Raw genomic sequence first — 19,281 nt, forward strand, 5'->3', positions numbered from 1 at the left:
TGCAAGCGTCAATACTGACAGAAATTGCCGACCTATCGTCAATCATCGGCATGGTTCCGTTAAATATTTTCATAAATTCCAGCCACCACAATATATCCAGTTTCGTGTCTGTTGTGACACGGGTTCTGTGTCCACTAGCGCGTAGAGTATTTGCACGGTCTATTAAACGGCGCATATGAAAACGACCACCATAGATGCATTGAGTTATCCAGTTAAGTTTTCCAACAATTTGCTGTATATGCTGTTTCGTAACCTTATGAGCGTTAAGCGTTTTGTGCAAAAGACAATGGATGTCATGTAGTTTGTTTTCCGGTACTCTTATAGTCCTTTCAACGGAGTTTAAAACTAGGCCGAGAAAGGTGATTTCCTGGGAAGGGCCGTCAAGTTTGCTGTAATTTATTTGAAACCCAAGCTCAAGTACTAGTCTCATTAGTGCATAAAGTGAACGTTGACATCCTTCATAGGTTTTATCAATGACTAAGAAATCGTCCAGATACACAACAATAGAATTATGTCCCTGCATTTTCATTATCACTCGCACGGCTTGCGTAAGTTTGTTGAATATCTCCGGGGATCGAGCAGCGCCAAATGGGAGTCTAGTGTCAACCATGTACGTGAATTTTGAAGAGCCGTGGAATCGCCATTTTATTCCCGTAGCTTGGTAATTCGATGGGTGAATTTTAACACTGCGATACGCGTTTTGCAGGTCCATCTTAGCCAAAAAACAATTGAGACTTATCATTCTGACTGCGTCCTTTATTGACTGGTACTTAAAATGATTAGTTTTTGCGAAATCGTTAACGGCTTGTCCCGTCGGTTGGCTGCAATCATGGATGAGTCTTACTTTTGAGGAGTTAAGTCCCTTGGGGATAGCTCCTAGTGCCGAGGTGATCAGGGGTTTATCATCGACGATTTTGTAATGCCCATTTTCTAATTCCGTAATAATTTGGGCTTCACAAAGCGCGCGCATTTTAAGATTTGTGGCCGATGAATAATTTTCAACTGCGACACTGTCCGATATGAGATCTGTATCCACGATATTAAATCCACACTTTATTCCTGATAATAAAAATTCTCTTTCTTCGTAATTGGTCGGTAGACAAACATTTTTTTTAAATTATTTTTTTATAAATGGATACCTGTTGTAGGCACTCTGACTACCTGGCTGTGGATTCAGATATGGTGTAAGCAGCCATTCTGAACATGCATATCCACTGTCGCCCAGAATGTGATATCTGCCTCTAAAGGGAATATGCCCGTCCGCAAACATCTGGCGTAGACCACTGTTATTGAGAATTCTACTGTCATGCACACTTCCAGGCCAACGTGCAACAATATTTGTTATTTTGTCAAAAGCATCAATGACAATTTGAACATTTATACTGTGAAAACCTTTTCGATTCACATACACTGCTTCATCTTCTGATGGCGCCTTTATTCGAACATGAGTTCCATCAATTAATCCTACCACTCTTGGAAATCGGGCAATTCCATGAAAATGTTCTACCTGAACATCTAGCTCTTGAATGGTGGTTGGAAATTTAATAAATCTGTTTACAAACCGTTGAGATGAAAGTTGTTGTGTAACCTCGTTAATTACTTTAGAAACGGTGGACTGTGAAACATTGTGTATGTCGGCATCATTCAATTGTATGCCACCAGTGGCCAAGAATCTTAAGGTCAAAAGGATTTTTTCCATGGCAGAGAGACTATTATGTCGGTGAGTTGCTGGCTGTATTCTTGGGCCAAGTAATTGTTCCAGAAACATCAACCCATTTCTATCAAATCTGTACCGTTCTAATAGTTGACCATTTGTAAGAAGATCAACTATATTTTCTCTAACTTGCATGATTGTCTACAAAAAAAGACAATTAAACTTTATTATTAAATAACGATAAAATATATAAATCACTTACCTGCATTTCATTTAAAATCCAATGGAGTTTTTGAACAATTCTCTGAAGTGCCAGTGCTTACTTGTATGTAAAGCACGTCACTTTCTGAGAATGCATTCATTCATTTATATCCATTATCCTTCAGTTATATCACAAATCACACAATTTCAATACACGGCAGTTAAATCATTCCAATCTTTGTACAAAAACGTAACGCGTGTCACAATAACGTGCATTATTATCAACCACCATTTCAAACTGGGTGGGGTAATTTTATTGAAGAAAAATTAAATATACAATTCCAATGTCTTTTTAACTTACAAACACCATCATTACAACAATATCTAACCATTATGTTGAGATGTTTTTCATATTTTCCTGAATAATGAACGATGGGAAACGTTATTTTCGCAATAAACCATAACGCATTTATAACTTTCACAGTTTTACAAAGTGCATTTATCAGGTCGTGTCAGTTTTGGAAGGAAAACTATTTGGCAAAAAAATATGGAAATACAACGCCTTTGCAGCAACATTTACGACAATGATTTTTTCCTTCTATTTTCATTGGATTTTAAAAGTATTAAATAAAATTTGTTACTTTGATAATGATAAGTAGTTATATCTCTATTTATAGTGAGAATATTGTGAATAAACATATTAAATTTGGAATACAGATTTATAGTGCTGATTACTACGTGAGCGAGGTGTTTATTTTGCGGATCGGCTAGTATGAATTACGAGTGTTATAAAGCCCTATTTGTCTGCGTGAACAAATTTGATGCTTTAGATGCACACTTGCACATCATGTGGAGTTCTGCAAACATCATTAGATACAGACAGGCACACTATTAGGAGTTCAGAATACAGATTTATAGTGAAGATCCTGTATCTTCTATTTACCAGCGTCTCTGCGTCTCTTCGCAAGTTTTTATACGGGTGTTATAGCGTTGGTGAAGTAATGGGCGCCTATAAATCTTTATCCAGATAACGTTCGCATCGTGCTTATAATGTACGTTAAAATCGGGTTTATAAATTATTGGTCCCTAATGATCTGTGCTCAGTTTACATGACATGCGCTTATATACGTCCATTATCCCATAGTTGAACCCTTTAAATATATGCGTCCATAAAATTGAGTGAGATTGGGATATGCATGGGATAACTCATTGATAGATATCTATGGACTATCTGCGCGAATTCGAGTGTAATAGCGTTTGGGAACTAATGAGCGCCGATTATTCTGCGTCCAGACGTTTTTTTTATATCCCGCGTGAACGGTTATATTCGTGTTTAAAAATGATGGTTTAACGGTAATCTGGGCCCAGTAACATTTACATACGGTCGTACGTGCATTATAGAGCATTTAGAGCCCTATCAACCCGAGTCGAGAGTCAACACATTAAGCATAGGCGGCTCCAATGGAGGGTAGCGGACGCGGCGTACGCCCCCCCCCCCCCTAAAATCTTCAAAGTAAAGATCAAATCATTTGATGTTTCACACTTAGCTAGATCTAAATCACCTATGTAAACTCATTTTTATCTTCTTCTTCGAACTCAAAATTGCCCACTAATCACAGACAATCGCTAAAATGTTTTAACTTTATACTCTGTGTCGCCCGGCGTATAAACTATGCATATTTTTGGCATTATAAGAAGGTACTTTGATGAAAGTAAATAAGGCGTGACATGTCCGGAAAGTGGTTGACAAAGCCTTCAAAATCACTTTAATCGTGGGGCTTCCTGGAGGGGGGGGGCTCCTGTTGAGTGTGCTTTAATGCTATTAATTGCATCAAATAACTAAGTTAATTAGATTGATGTACGTGCATGAAATCTCCGCGTGTTTTATTTTTTATATTTTTTTTTTACCATTGTATAATTAATACACCCACCCCCTCCAAAAAAGCATCCAGACAACGTCCACTTCGTGCTTATACGGTACAATTCGGGTGAAACCAGGGATGGATGCCTATTTATCTGCGCCCAGTTAACGTTCACATGCGAATATATGGTCTTAATTGCATTATAGTGTAATAAAACCCAATAAATCTGCATCGTATGGCCTAATAAAACCCAATCAATCAGCATCGAGTGAATAAATTGAGTTTCTTTATACGGTTTCAATTGCATGAAGAAACTGATCCACTTCTGTTTATCTTTGTCCATAGAATATGCACATGTTATTTTACGGATTTAATAGCGTTGAGGAACACATGAACCCATATTGGTATGCGTCTAGACAACGATCACATCGTGCTTATACATCGGGTTTTATAAATGAAGGACAACAAAAATCTCATGTGCTTATCCCTTTACCTCTCACAAATGCACTTTGATGCATTTAAAGTCCTTTAGAAAATTAAATTAAATAAGTCCTTTCTTAACATATTCAAGTTTTAAATGCTTCATTTCCAATCTTTATGTACTGATGAGTAACAAACAGCATAAAACCTTAACAGACTGCGAGTTGCTGTTCTGGGTTTATGCTGGTTGCAAAATCAATTTTCACTTTGCTTCTTATGGGAGAAAGGGTTATACGGTCTATATTACAATTTAGAAGTTATACACTGTAATTACCTTATAATTAATGGATTGTTATTGTCAATGACTTTTTGTTCTCTGATAATGTCATATCTTCCGTTTTAAGACAAAAATTGTTACAAACAAAAATGCTTAGAACAAGAACAACATTTATTCAGCAACAAAGCTTATACAAGCTCATAGCTTACATTATATATGGATTATACATTTTATTTATAAGTGATGGTAGAAGATAAAGAATGGACGATATTGTTATGAACTGGTTAACATGGTATGTTTATGAAGGGAATACATGATTTCATATAATATTGCAACTTTTTTAATTAATGACATTAACATGATAAAAAGGAGTACACCTTATTGGTAAATGTGCGTGATGCATATGGATCAATTGTTAGGCTTTAAGACTAAATATATCTAATATGTATATCATTACATACATACATACATACATGCATGCATACATAAATATATACAACTTTATATGGTATTTCAATATGAACACACATCTATGAGATTTAACCATCCTTGGCCACATAAGTGCCGTTGAGTGCAGTCCTATGTTTGGTTAAATTTATTTGTTGCGAAAACCCGGATTAGACTTAAAATGTTACAAATAAACAATAATAACAACTTTAAGTATTTTAAGATCATCTTTGAAGAGTGTCGCCATAACTAATGCGATAACGACGAATATGGTTAATTTCACAACTATACACAGTTAATATCATACATCTCCTAAAATGCAGATAAAATTGACGTTTTAACAACGCATTATTTACACGAACTTCATCTTTAATATTTACCGATTCAAGGTGAAATGGGAGAAATGGTTTACACACAATCTATACATTGCTGCCATTCACGTCTGTGGCAAACCATCTCGTTTCAAGAAAATCATACCATAACATCGAATAAACTATGAATATACGCAAATGCTAAAAAATGCATTGATTTTTAATCAAGAAAAAATATAAACTAGCAATAAAAGAACTCAAATATGAACGCTTTTGTTTTGCAGACGAATTACAAAATATAGAAAAGGAGAGCGTATTAATAAAAGAAAGGCACAACATTAAATATATAAGGTTCATCAAACCCGATATTTTTGGTGTATTCTGCAGAATGCGTCTTAAATTAAAGAAGTTAAATCGAACCACTCAACCGTAGATGATATTTATAAAAAAAATAAACACTTGTTCGATGTGAAAGAAAGCCAAACATGAAAGTACTACGATCAAAGTGCGAATAAAAGTATAAATACATTTATAAATGTTAGCAAAACATGACATTTCTAAACGTTGGAAAATTAATAAATTAACAAAACAATAATAAAATCCCGGGAAAGCAACAACCTCCGGATGAGATTATCAAATGTTCAATAGTAAGACATTCAAAAGCAAACAATAACCATTGGTTTAATCAATTAATATTCTTGTCTTGGTGCGAAGGGAAAAAGTCATAGTTTAAAGAAATTGACGTAAATGATGCCAACAATTATAAACGCATACCTGTATATGGATATTTTCACGGATTTTGGCATGTGTTGAAGTTTTAAAAATAAAAATGATGAAATAAATAAAATAATGTAAAAAGATAAATGTTTACATCGGAATTAAATAGCTCAATAATTAAACAAGAATAAAATCAAAGATAAAAAAGTTATCCTTAACTAGTCTTAAACAACTGACCATTTGAGTAAAAGACTAGAACTTAAACAACTCGCCCATCTGTGATCGTGTAGTAAGTAATATGTTTATGTTATAATTTATATCAGCAATCATCGTACTGTCACAAAATATAATGATAACAACAGAACTCGCCAAATTATTCCTTCGTAATGCTTTAAATTTTAATGTGTTTAAATCATCAAAATATGCAAATACTGTAATATTGTAGAGCTTAGTAAATGTTCAGTATTACCGATTCCTCGCCAAAAAAAAACTACAACGAAAATTTTGAAATCTGAAAAAAAAATCAATTTCGTCAATTTACCAAAACGTGAAAAGGTCCATTTAACAAAACAATGGTACAAATCTATTCACAAGAGGCAAATTAATATCAGACATCAGAATTTTAATATGTTCACTATTTACAACAAATGTAAATGATAAAGGAAAATTTATGTCGCATGTTTCGTTTACAAAACAATGTATGACCTTAGCATCTTAGGCCAAAAAGTAATATATGAAAATATAAATAATAACACAATTTCTTAAATTTCGCCTAATGAGATGTATAACTCTGTCAAATGTTATGTATCATCCTCTTATCCATATTTATACTCATACCAAGTTTCAATGAAATCCGCCAAAGCACTTCCAAGATATGGCTCCGGACACAAAAAATTATTAAAATATTTTCGCAAACTTAATGATAAATCCGAAATGTTGTTTACATTTCGTGACGTCATTTGACGTTGCAATGTTATTTCAGCAACATAACAAAATGCGATTGGTCAATCAAACGACAATAAGCCAATGAAAATCCTTAAAAAGTATATTACACATGTGTAAGATAAAAATATTCGTAATGATTATATTACAAGGGGAAGCAGGGTATGGCATGTGATAAATATATATCTGTGTTGAAGTAACTGTTAATTACACACTAAGCACACTCACAAGTTGAACTAAGTTGTGTTGGTCATCATTGCTATCACAACCCTTCTTTGCTGCCTTATTCATGTGATATCTGATCACTTTTTTGTAGGGGCAAATCTCCTTTTAGTTCTTGATGGAGCAGGTGTTACATTCTTCATAACAAATGAGGTCAGATGGCATTGCATTTCTTCAACATTTGCAACGCCCTCTTCCACCACAAGTTTTTTAATTTTTGAGGTAACATCACTGTCGATACGTTGCAACAGCCCAGCGTTCTGTTGAAGATTCAATAAGAAATTTAAATAGCAGCAATTAATATAAACATGCACTTTGCAAACATTATCACCCCAATGTACGATCATCTGCATTTTAATACAGATCTTCAAGCTAATATAAATACATTATGATAAAGAGGTGTCAAATGAAAAGATGTAGATGTCTCAGTGTCTGACAGACAGTGTGACCCCAGAGTGCGTTGTTGTTGATTAGTTAAGATAATCAGTAAAATTTGAATCTTACATTAACAAGAGCTTGTTAACAGACAAAACAGCAGCCCCCTAGTGGATATTTGCTGCATTGTATTTATATAACCATAGCAATCAGCAATTTGAACCATATTAAAGAAACTGACACGAAGTGCATATTCCCAATACGGCCACTTATGCCCTCCAAACTTTATCAACTCTGCTTACGTACTTTTTGAGTCAGCACGCTTTTAGTTTCCACTCATTTCTTTATACTCAGCAACAATAATTTGCGCAGGAGGCAAAAAAAAAATGAAGGAAATTGTACATTCAACTTTTTGTCCCTCTTTCAACATACCAAATTTCATCAACCTAGGTAATTTACTAGTTGACATATTGCAATATGCTGATTGCGAAGATGGACATACACACACACAAACGGAATGACAACTGCAAGTTCAATATACCTATGCCTTTCGGCAGGGAATAATAAAGAAATTATAATGGAAACCAGGGCATAATCTTTATGTCCTTCTTCTCCTCATTATTTCGTTATTATTATCTTAATTATTGCAAAACTTTGACTTTTTAAGAAAGTCTTTAAACAGTCATTTTTAATAAAAGTCCATATAAATCATTCGACCACTGGCGTGTGGCTACCTTCGATTCCAGGAGCATGCTTTTAACAATCTTTAGTTTTATTATTTGATGTCAAATAACAACTATCAAAACTCAAGCATTAAGAGAAAATTAATTGTAAATTATTTTATTATACACATCATCTTTTAAGGAAAGATCTAGGATAATGTAAAGGTACAGAGTGCTGCCAAACAAATCAGGTTTAAAGCTGGAGCAGTCTGATGACATTTTTAAATATTCTGCGTAATCCTATTCATCTTTCAAAAAGTCAAATTCAAAAGATTTTTACATTTTTTAAAATTATTACGTGCCAGGTAAACAAGAAATCCCCATGATGGGGCAACAGTTGACAATTTTGATCACATGTTACAGCAAATAAATCAACAGAAATTTAACTTTACAGAGTGTTACTTTACATATCAGTACCTCTCCACTTGTATGGTACTTGTGTTCGATGTTAGGAAACACCACCATTATCTTCTTGATGCCTTTACTCAGATCACTCCTCACATTAGAAGCAGCCATTTTTTTGTCCAGCTCGCTTGATGAACCCTTGTATTAAATGACATAATGTTGACAACCTAAACAGTGCTTAAAACCAACAATAGAAAAAATGATTGGATGAAGATGTTTAATTTAATTGTCATCATATTTTGCTTATCACACTTTTACAGAGGTAAAAACAATAAAAATGAGGCAAACACAATACAAATGTACATTTTGTAGGAATCAGAAGAAATTGATGATATAACCAGTGGATTTTGAGCATTGGTGCAATAGTAAGGTTTCTAAAGTGTTATGATTGCAATAAAACAATGTAATGTACAGTAATTGTCCTGCTTGTGGGTAAATTAAATAAAAGAAAAACAACACATCCAACCTTTTCAGGGGTGAATATCAACACTTCCTTCAGAATGATAGAAGCAGGACAGTCCAATTTTTTGGAGAGCTGCACTGCATGCCTTGTTTTCTATTTAGCATATGAATGTTGCTCACTGCTAACTGTCTTTGTCTGAAAAGTATGTTAATATCTTTACAACTTTATGTACATGAAAATGCATATTTTATCTGATATCACACAGTGTTGAGTTTTGACAACTATTTGGACCAAATTTGTTTAAGAACAGATACTGTAAGTCTAATTTCATCATAATATTAGTCAGTATAAAACAAAAGGGTAAACATTTTACTCTTCATGGAATGATCTGATCAATGTTAGCATTTTACCAAGTCCAAAGAAATAAATCTTATATTTTTATCTGAGCATTCATCAAGACAATTAGAACAAAAATTTTTGTTTTGCACTGAAATCAACACCATTTTAAGACCATTTTTAAAATCCTGTGTCCATCATTACATGTACATTGTTTATTTTTGCATTAAATGGCTTACAGGATGCGCTACATTGATGTTTCAAAGTTTATATATAAAAGATTTTTGTTCATTTAGCTGATTCATCTGGATCCTATTTTTTAACAAAATTGTTATTAAATACAATGCTTTCCAATTCAGTAAAGACTGATTTATATGAGACATTGCTATTGTATTGTTTATGAAAATAAAGATTCTGCATACTAACAAGGTGCTCAGGTAAGCTAACAAGAGCACCGCATTAAAGGTGCCACGCTCGGCTGCGGGTGCAGTTTTGAATACATGAAAGCTTGTCAGATTTTTTTGTGTTTTTTTTAAGAGGTCACAGTGACCTTGACCTTTGACCTAGTAACTCAACAAGAGGGCCATGCTGGCCCTGAATTGCTCACCTGACTCATTAAGATCAGATGAAAACTATGACCTCTATTGTCTACACAATGTTTTTCTATGATTTGACCTAGTGACCTAGTTCCTGACTCTAGATGACCCAAATACAATCCCAATCCAGATTTCATCAAGATAAACATTCTGACCACAGTTCATAAATATTGGATGAAAACTGTGACCTCTATTGTCAACACAAGGTTTTTCTATTTATTTGACCTAGATTTTTACCCCAGATGACCCAAATACAATCCCACCCAGATTTCATCAAGAATTCTGACCAAATTTCATAAAGGTTGGATGAAAACTGTGATCTCTAATGTCTACACAAGGTTTTTCTATTATTTGACCTAGTGACCTGGTTTTTGACCCCAGATGACCCAAATAAAATCCCAACCCAGATTTCATCAAGATAAACATTCTGACCAAATTTCATAAAGATTGGATGAAAACTGTGACCTCTATTGTCTACAGAAGGTTGTTCTATTATTTGACCTAGTGACCTTGTTTTTGACCCCAGATGACCCAAATACAATCCCAAACCGGATTTCATAAAGATAAACATTTTGACCAAATTTCATCAAGATTGGATGCAAACTGTGACCTCACTTGTCTACACAAACAAATTGTTGACGGACGGACGCACGCACACACGCAGGCACGCACAACGGACACCGGACATCACACGATCACATAAGCTCACCGTGTCACTTCATGACAGGTGACCTAAAAATATGTGTCGGAGATAAACATGAACAGTTGTGGTTAAAATCCCATAGAAACAAAAGCTGTTTGTAAAACATGCATGCCCCCCTATATGGGCTATAAGTTGTAGTAGCAGCCATTGTTTGAATACGTTTTTTGTCACTGTGAATGGTGGTGGTGGTGTAGTAGTAGTAGTAGTAGTAGTAGTAGTAGTAGTAGTAATAGTAGTTGTAGTAGTAGTAGTAGTAGTAGTAGTAGTAGTAGTAGTAGTAGTAGTAGTAGTAGTAGAAGCCCCGAGCCAATTATCGCTTAGTCTTAACAACTTTTGATCTCGTTGACGCAAGTCGGTATATTCCCCCGGGTCAAATGTGACGCATGACGTAATTTTCTCAAGAGTCAAAAAGGGGTCTTCAGTAATTTTCAAGCGTCAAAACCCGGGAGCTCGGGTCAAAGGAAAGCCCTGATAATTTGTTAAATAATCAGAGCTTGATTCAATGTATTCAAAATGACAATAATGGAAGGTAATTGTATTTCTCTTCAACTTATAATTGATAATATTTGACAACAATTTCATTAATAATATTCACTCTAGTCAAGGTCTACAAAACGGTAGTGTCAATATTGTAAGGAAAACAAAAATGGAAATGCCGCATTTTTTGGTTCTATAATCGATTATTTTACGATTATACTATCAATTTCATGTTTTTAAATTTGTGCTTTTGCATCGTTAAAACAATTAAATAAAAGTATCTTGTCTTCATTGCGATTTCTCGTGTGAAGATTGGCAGACGACATCTTGAAAACTTTGACAAACATGCGGTAGCAGATTCTTTACAGCAAAATGTTTGTTTTCTAACCATGTTGCCAAATTGTCCTTACAATACTGACTCGACGAAGGTCTACAAAACGGTCGTGTCTATGGTCCCAGTGTCAATATTGTAAGGAAAACAAAAAGGAAAGCTAAATGTGTTTCTTTCAAACCAACTATTTTTTAAAGATTAACATGTCTCTCTTTTCTCTTTTCATTAAAATATGTTTGAGTTTCTTTCAAACGCCAGCTGGTTACAACCACAACAATCAATTAAACTTTGAAGAATAATTAATTTATGCTTCTTTCAACAGAAATCATTACGTTTAGATATATGAACAAAATAATAAAATGAATTTACCTGAATTACCCAAGTTTTTTGTGCTGTAACCAATTATGTAGGTTATTCGTATCAATTTCATTTCTTTTTATGTAAGCTTTTGCATCGTCAAAACAATAAAATAACATTATTTTGTCTTCGTTGCGATTTCTCGCATGGAGATTTACAGACGCCATCTTGAAAACTACGACCAACTTTCGGTATCAGTCTCTTTACGGCAAATTTTTTGTTTCCTTACATCGTTGCCAAATTGCCCATACGAAACTGACTCGACGCATTTATCACAACACAGTATTGATTTAACAAGCGGATACAACCGACTATCTATAAATAAACTCGAGTTGTTGAGGCTACTTACCAATAGAACATCGCTCTTTATAAAATGTTCTCCAAAATTGCACGTCAATATTAAAATACGTGTAAATAAATGGGTACCGTAAATAAACAATGGACGCGTTTGTGTTTTTAACTTTAAGGACGAGTTTAAGGGAATAATTTTGTCTCTTAAATTTTAAGGAAAAAACGAACAGTTTTAAGGAATTTCTTAATATAAGAAATTTATGGAATACCACTTAAGAAATTTCTTAAATATTAAGGAAAAAACTGCTATTTTAAGTGAAAACTTATTATTTAAGGAAACTTCCACAAGATAAGAAGCTACTGGGGCCGTATCCACAAAGATCCTTAGGCATTTTCTTAGTTATTTACTTAAGTTCGAAAAATCACCTAAGGCAAGATTTTCCCTTAAATATTCTTCTTAAAAATTCCTTAGGAAAAAGATTAGGTAAGTTTTTGTCTCGTGCATTTTTTTCCCTCAGTGAAACATAATTCGCCTAAGGAGTGACTTAAGTTTGTTGTCAGGGACATCCCCGGGTTCCCTGTCATAAAAATAGCATCACGATGACGTCGTCATTATAACATACCACGAGATTTCTCGGCACACAAAAATGGCGGTTGTCTCTGTCCAAAGAGAATCGGTTGAATTTTATTACGTGTTTTAATTTCCGAAGCGTGCCACAAGGAGTTTTTATGGAAAACATAAAGGGAGTGACTTTTATTACATGCATACAATGCTTGTGAATTTAAGCAGCATTAAATGCCATGTTTTATTTGTGATTCCCACTGTCGGCGTTTGGGTTTTTTGTGGATCTTAAAATAGCACTGAAGCGATACCGGATGTTTATAGCAGACGGCGTTTTGTCAAAACTGTCAAAATGGAAGAAAAAAGAAAACGCAATCCCAACTTTTCGCTGCAAGATTCCTTGCTTCTTACCCAAATAATGGGAGAGACGCATCCCGACTTCCATGATATGGACATGTCTTTCCACAAGGTTGATAAGGCTAGATTCAGCAATCGTACGTATCAAAATATTGGTATCAAGCTTTAGACACCAACCAGAGAATCATTTGCATAACACTCAGTCTTCAAAATAAGCTTTGAAAAGTTAATTGCCAGACTGGCCAGCTACTGAAGAATTCACTACATGCCTTTTAATATTTTTATGTCCAATAATAATGTTTTGACACATATTCCTACAACACTTATTTAAGCTCTTGATTTGTTGGAAATTAAGTCAGTGTTTCAACACAGTATTAGGTATGAATAATAATCTCTGCAATTAAGAAGGATCAGTTTCTACTTGTAATTTTTTTTGTCATCTTAAACAATAACCATTTCATGATTATTCAACGTGAAATTTATTATTGGCCCAACAGTTTTTTTTATATGCTACGGGCATTTTTACATGTGTTAATTTTTATGACTGTGAAATGTCTGTGAGCAGAATGGTAATAAAATGCGAATATAGCCATTGCATTATGACAAAAACTTTAAATGAACAATGCGATAAAAAGAACAAAAAAAAATAAATAAACGTTTGATTAAAATAAGTGCATATTATTGAATATTGATCTATTTAACATGAGTTGCTAAATGTTACAATGAGTAATATGAATAAAACCATTGTTAATAAATATATTTCATAAACTACATTAACTTGAGCATTATTCATTTTATGTACCTGTAAGTAAAAAAAGAATATATGTATGATATCAGGAATCAGCAAAGCAACAAAGAATGCACTGTGGGTGGCAGTTACTGAAAATTTCAATGCCAGAGCCCAGTTTAGAAGGGAGCAATCCATTTTGGAGAAAAAATGGGAAAATCTACAAAGGGATCACAGAAATCTGTACATGGATTTCCAAAGAGAAATTTCATTGACAGGTACCTTAGATATTAAACTAATTGTTTACCATTTCAAACATTTGTCGGAATGAACTTTGTTTTTGAATGTAAAAGGATAATTATGAAAATTGACATTTTTACATGTAACAGGAATAAATTGCAATTTACTCATGTAAGAAATAGTTTTAAGCTATTTTAATTGTTCAAATGCACATATAGACTGATGTAATTATTTTAATCTCAAAGACCTGTTAATAACATGAAATTATTTCGTTTCACCTGATAGAGGTTTTTTATGTCCCCAGCCACTATAGTGGGGGACGTATTGTTTTTGCCCTGTCTGTTGGTTGGTCCGTTTGTTGGTTTGCGCAAATTTTAACATTTGCAATAACTTTTGCAATATTGAAGATAGCAACTTGATATTTGGCATGCATATGTATCTCATGGAGCTGCACATTTTGAGTGGTGAAAGGTCAAGGTCAATGTTATCCTTCAAGGTCAAAGGTAAAATATATAGCTTCAAAGCAGCGCAAAAGGGGACATAGTGTTTCTGGCAAACACATATCTTGTTTATATATATAAAAGAATGCATTAAGGAATAAAATAGGTGTTTGTTTCCATCAACATCGCCAAAAAAATAGGTAGGTAGGTCGCCATAACTTTTATAAATTTCATCTTTACATGTTATTTTACACTTTAAAAGGATTATTTCAATGACCAAAGTCTTCCAAATGTATAAACAACATTATTTCAACATAATTATGAGATGGAACAACCTTTATTTTGATAAAACAATGCATTTTAAAAAAATTAATAATAACAATGAATTTTTAATGTAAACTTTACTACAAATCGCAAAAAAAGTTGAGTCGGCAGGGGTTAGTAGAAACAGTGACCTTTTTTAGGCCTAATGTATAACTAAATATGCTGAAATGTATTAAACAGGGCGAGGTCCAATTGGCAGAACATTGTCTGTCCTCACAGAGGCAGTAATTGATGTTATTGGAAAGCAGAGTGCGGCAGTTGTTGGGGCAGCAGGAGCAGCATATGACTCAACATTGGCCTCACTTATGCTGTAAGATTCACAAACAAGTATAATTAAAAATATGTTACTTCCTTAACTTCATATACACAATATATGGATCAATATGGAATAGGAAAAAATGCTGAAGATACCGGAAAGCATTAAATAAAAAATTTACCGGTAAATTCTGCAAATTAAATGCAGAACAAGCCATTGATATCCCCCTTTTAAACTGATATTGTCTGATTACTTGTTTTTCTTGTGTTTTTAATTTTTCAGTCCTCAACAGTTTGACCTATGTGACAGTGAAGAAAGGTGATTATTTCTTCTTCTGTTTGTGTAATATATATGTTTCAGATGTAATCATTATAAGGCATGACAATCCATACTCATTCGGGGTAGTGGGAACAAACAGCTTTTCTATTTTAGTCATGTTTACTTAAAACACATAATTCACATCCAATACATGCAAATCACATAAAAAACATGTTACAAACCTTCAATTAAATAGCTAAGCATAACCCAAACAGAAGTTGTTCCTTTATTTGCTATTAAATATTTTATTTACTTCCCATGTTAATTAAGTATGAATTAGTTACCAACAATTTAAAAGAAAAAAGAAACTAATGCTGCAAAATTTTCACGTCAGTGCATATTTTTCATATCAATACAAATTCCCATGGCATCTACCATTCAATGTATATTTAATTTGATTTTTGCTACAGATCATCAGTATCCGATGGTCCAATCTTCAATGTAATGGATCTTGTTCCAGTAAAACCTTCCCAAAGGTATGATATAATTGTATAATAAAAGAATGTAAAACATATTGTACAAAGCTGATCTTGTCAGTGTTTTAAAGAAGGTAAATGACATATAAACAGTTAATCAATGCATTAAAACTATCATTACAGTTTGCATCAGTGATACATGTACATAATTGTATCAAAGCTCACTGTTTTTATTTATTTTAAGTAATCTCATTATAAAATGAAACGTTTACACAGTTATTTTTACAATTTACAACATATTGTGTAACTATGGCATTTTGTGGCAAAATCTATGTACAGAACTTTTATTTTAGAGTCCAATCATGTTCAACAACAACCAGTACATTGCCAAGGTATTATTATAACATTAATAACAAATTTATGTTTTCAAGCTATAAGCAATGATCACTAGTTATTAAATTATTTATAAAATTATTATAATTATGTAACTTCTGTCACTTTCATTTGAATGCTGCTGCATTATGATTGTATAATCTGTGCACATGACCGTTTTTTTTTCATTTTTAATTTCTTTTAAAGACATTAAACAATACACTTTACATGACACATTCCTGTCAGTAAATGTATGACAAAATATTGTAACTCAACAAGAAAATTCCATGACTTTGTGTAAACAAACAACGTTAATTGAAAATGAAAACTTTAAATTGAAATGTTCTGACATTTAAAGCATTGCATGAATAAGGTATACATGAAATTTTTTCAGCCCAAATCAAGCGCACTGTTGCTGTTGTAGTGACTCTGAAATGAGAGCCTTAAAGAAGAGAAAACTAGAGTTGCAGATAAAGTTTTATGAGAGACAACTTAAATTGTAAAATGACCTATTAGTTAGTGTTTCTTTGTTAGTTTTTCAATAATCTTTTTTGCAACAGTTTTATATGATATTCCTATTATATAATAGGATTAATCAAGTATTTTCATTATCAGAAATTGGAACAACAAATATCTTATAAAGTGAAGTACCTAGCAATATGAAAAAATCCTTGTTTATTCCTGTTTAATGACTCAATGGTTGTTGGGAATCTAATGTGTCTCCTCACAACATTTTGGGAGCTCAGTTCATCAAGTGTTTGAGATACTGCTCTCGAAACACTTGATTGAGCTACAGAGTGCAGATCACCGGTGTTGAGCTGTATCACACCGGTAGCCAGGTACCTCAGTGTGATCAAGACCTTGTAGCCAGTAGAAAGGCTGTGGCTCCTGTCAGTATTGGGGGCTAAGGCAGCATCCAGCTGGGCAATTATATATGCCAATGTGGCATGGTTCACACGATACCTCTTGTACAGATCATCATTGGTCAACTGTGCAATGTCAATTCGCTCACGATACTCCCGAACTGCCATTTTGCTGCAAGCTGTATAACCAAAATGTTGAAAATATCACAATGTACTGTATGAATTGCTATATGGTAGAAAAGTAACTTACCATCAAATATATCCTGCCATTTATGGATTGATTTTCATTATCTTGCAAGGCAAAGTACATACAAATACTGGAACAGTGTTCGTCCCGATATAGTATAGATTAAGCCCAGCAAGATTTGTAACTTTTATTTCATACAGTATCATCTTGGTGACCGGATATTCCGAAACGACAATGTTGTTTTTTCATCTCCAAATTCAATACAATGGGGGGATTGGGCGTCTGTCATTTTGTAACATAACGTTAAAAATGGCAATTGAATTGATAATAGAAAACACAATCAGTTTTAATTACTGGTTACAAAAATAACCGATTTGGTTACAAAATGATCGATAAATGATTACGAAATAACTGAAAATGCTTAGCTACGAGTACGAAACGGCTATGCTACGAAATGACCGTAAACCCAATTCAACATTTCCGGATTTTCCTCGTTACTGACTCAAACAAACAAGTATGATTCTTTCATAAACACAAAAACACTTCACATCAACTGCTTTTAAATCAGTGTTTACATTTGTATAACAAAATAACAGCTTGAAACCAACGTGCGAAAACTTCCTCGATCAATTCCTTATTTTTTTACATACGGAAGTAAACATTGCAACTTGAGAAGAGTGCGCATGCGCGAAGAAAAAGTCGCGTGTTTTTTTCCTGGAAGAAAAATCATTAAATTTAATTAATTTCTAGTACTTTAACGCGTGTTTTCTGCCAATTAACGCGTAAATACACTGGTTGTAAGTTAAATAAGCCCTACTATGTCCTGTTAGCGTTCCCTATTGTGCTTGTACGTTGCCTGGAAGCCACCTTGTTACATTCCCCACCCACTCCACATGAACATGAAGCCAAAAAGCAGTCAGAACGGTTTCACACTCACGCTCGGTTTGCTGCTAATAACAACCATCGTCATCAGCTATAGCCAGACGAAACATCATTCACCTCATAAGCACCTTCCATCGTTCCTCGCCGGCCTAACTGCCAGAACAGCAAAACACCGGTACCATACTGCTTTTTCTGATTCTGCCCACCCTGCCAAGAACAAAGCCCTTCTCGTTTCGTTGCTCCTGTTATGCGGCGACATTGAATCGAACCCAGGCCCAGTAGCAAATTCACAGATCTTTCCATGTGGACTCTGCGATTTGCCTGTCAAGTGGGAACACTACGATGCCTTATGCTGTGATGGCTGTGATGTCTGGCACCACAAGTCGTGCATCGAACTATGCAGCGCTGATTATGACCTCTTAGCCAAGCACTCACACATCCAATGGCTTTGCTGTAAATGCGACAGCATAAACTGTTCAAGCTTCACTTTTCACAGCTATGAATTGAGCACTTCAAACATGTTTCATCCCTTATCTCATCTAGATTCAACCATTGACTCATTTACCTCAACCTCTGTATTTAGTCCACTTCACGTCAGTAGCCCAACCGATAGACGAAGTACCTCCAGCGTACCCAGACACTTATCCTCCTCCAGCACATCTAAGACAAATACCTCATCTCTCTACTGCGTTTCAGACAAAAGGAATCTTCGTTTCATGAACGTAAACTGCAGAAGCCTTGGCGGCGGAAAGAGCTCTGAGCTACAGGCAGCCTTACAGTATATTAAACCCGACATAGTGTTCGGGACAGAATCCTGGCTCAAGGGGATCAAACCTGGAATACCGCCTTCCTCAGACGCTATCCAATCAAGCGAAGTCTTCCCAAGCCATTACAAATCATTCAGAAATGACAGAGGCACACTGGGGGGTGGAGTATTTGTATTAGTCCATGAGGACCTCATCGCTGAGGAGAAAGCTGAGTTCGTGACAAACTGTGAAGTCGAATGGGTACAGATTAAAATGGAAGGCAAGAAAGACCTCCTAGTATCCTCTTTCTATATGCCACATAGAAACATGTCTGACATTCAAGAACTTCGCAAATCACTTGAACTGGCTACACTCAATCATAACCGTCAAATGGTAGTCGCGGGAGATTTCAATTGCCCTGACATCGACTGGGAGAACCTAGCTGTGAGGAACAGTGCCCAAGACAAAGATGTCCAACAAGCTCTCCTTGACTTATCAGCTGACTTCAATCTTACTCAAGTCCACGACAAACCCACCAGGGA

General features: G+C 34.5%; 1 protein-coding gene and 1 long non-coding RNA gene across 2 annotated transcripts; both read left to right on the top strand.

Annotated features, from left to right (window-relative positions):
• Nucleotides 1–12,732: 12,732 nt before the first annotated feature.
• LOC127871529 (uncharacterized) lies at nt 12,733–15,418 on the top strand. Its single transcript, XM_052414937.1, has 4 exons — nt 12,733–13,105; nt 13,806–13,973; nt 14,880–15,009; nt 15,238–15,418. The coding sequence occupies exons 1-4, from the start codon at nt 12,964–12,966 to the stop codon at nt 15,275–15,277; spliced, it is 480 nt and encodes a 159-aa protein (XP_052270897.1). The 5' UTR covers nt 12,733–12,963; the 3' UTR covers nt 15,278–15,418.
• A 265-nt stretch (nt 15,419–15,683) lies between these two features.
• Nucleotides 15,684–16,611, top strand: LOC127872301 (uncharacterized). The gene is made up of 3 exons (XR_008045733.1): nt 15,684–15,749; nt 16,043–16,081; nt 16,456–16,611. It is a non-coding gene; the product is annotated as an uncharacterized LOC127872301 (long non-coding RNA).
• Nucleotides 16,612–19,281: the final 2,670 nt, after the last annotated feature.

This window comes from Dreissena polymorpha, chromosome 1, assembly GCF_020536995.1.
Source record: "Dreissena polymorpha isolate Duluth1 chromosome 1, UMN_Dpol_1.0, whole genome shotgun sequence".
Lineage (NCBI taxonomy): Eukaryota > Metazoa > Mollusca > Bivalvia > Myida > Dreissenidae > Dreissena > Dreissena polymorpha.

What these genes read in the sequence shown, in the direction of transcription:
- LOC127871529 (XM_052414937.1), top strand. Translation starts at nt 12,964, where the DNA reads ATGGAAGAAAAAAGAAAACGCAATCCCAACTTTTCGCTGCAAGATTCC. An exon ending in AAGAGAAATTTCATTGACAG is followed by an intron (nt 13,974 to 14,879) that starts GTACCTTAGATA and finishes TGTATTAAACAG; the next exon opens with GGCGAGGTCCAATTGGCAGA. An exon ending in ACATTGGCCTCACTTATGCT is followed by an intron (nt 15,010 to 15,237) that starts GTAAGATTCACA and finishes TTAATTTTTCAG; the next exon opens with TCCTCAACAGTTTGACCTAT.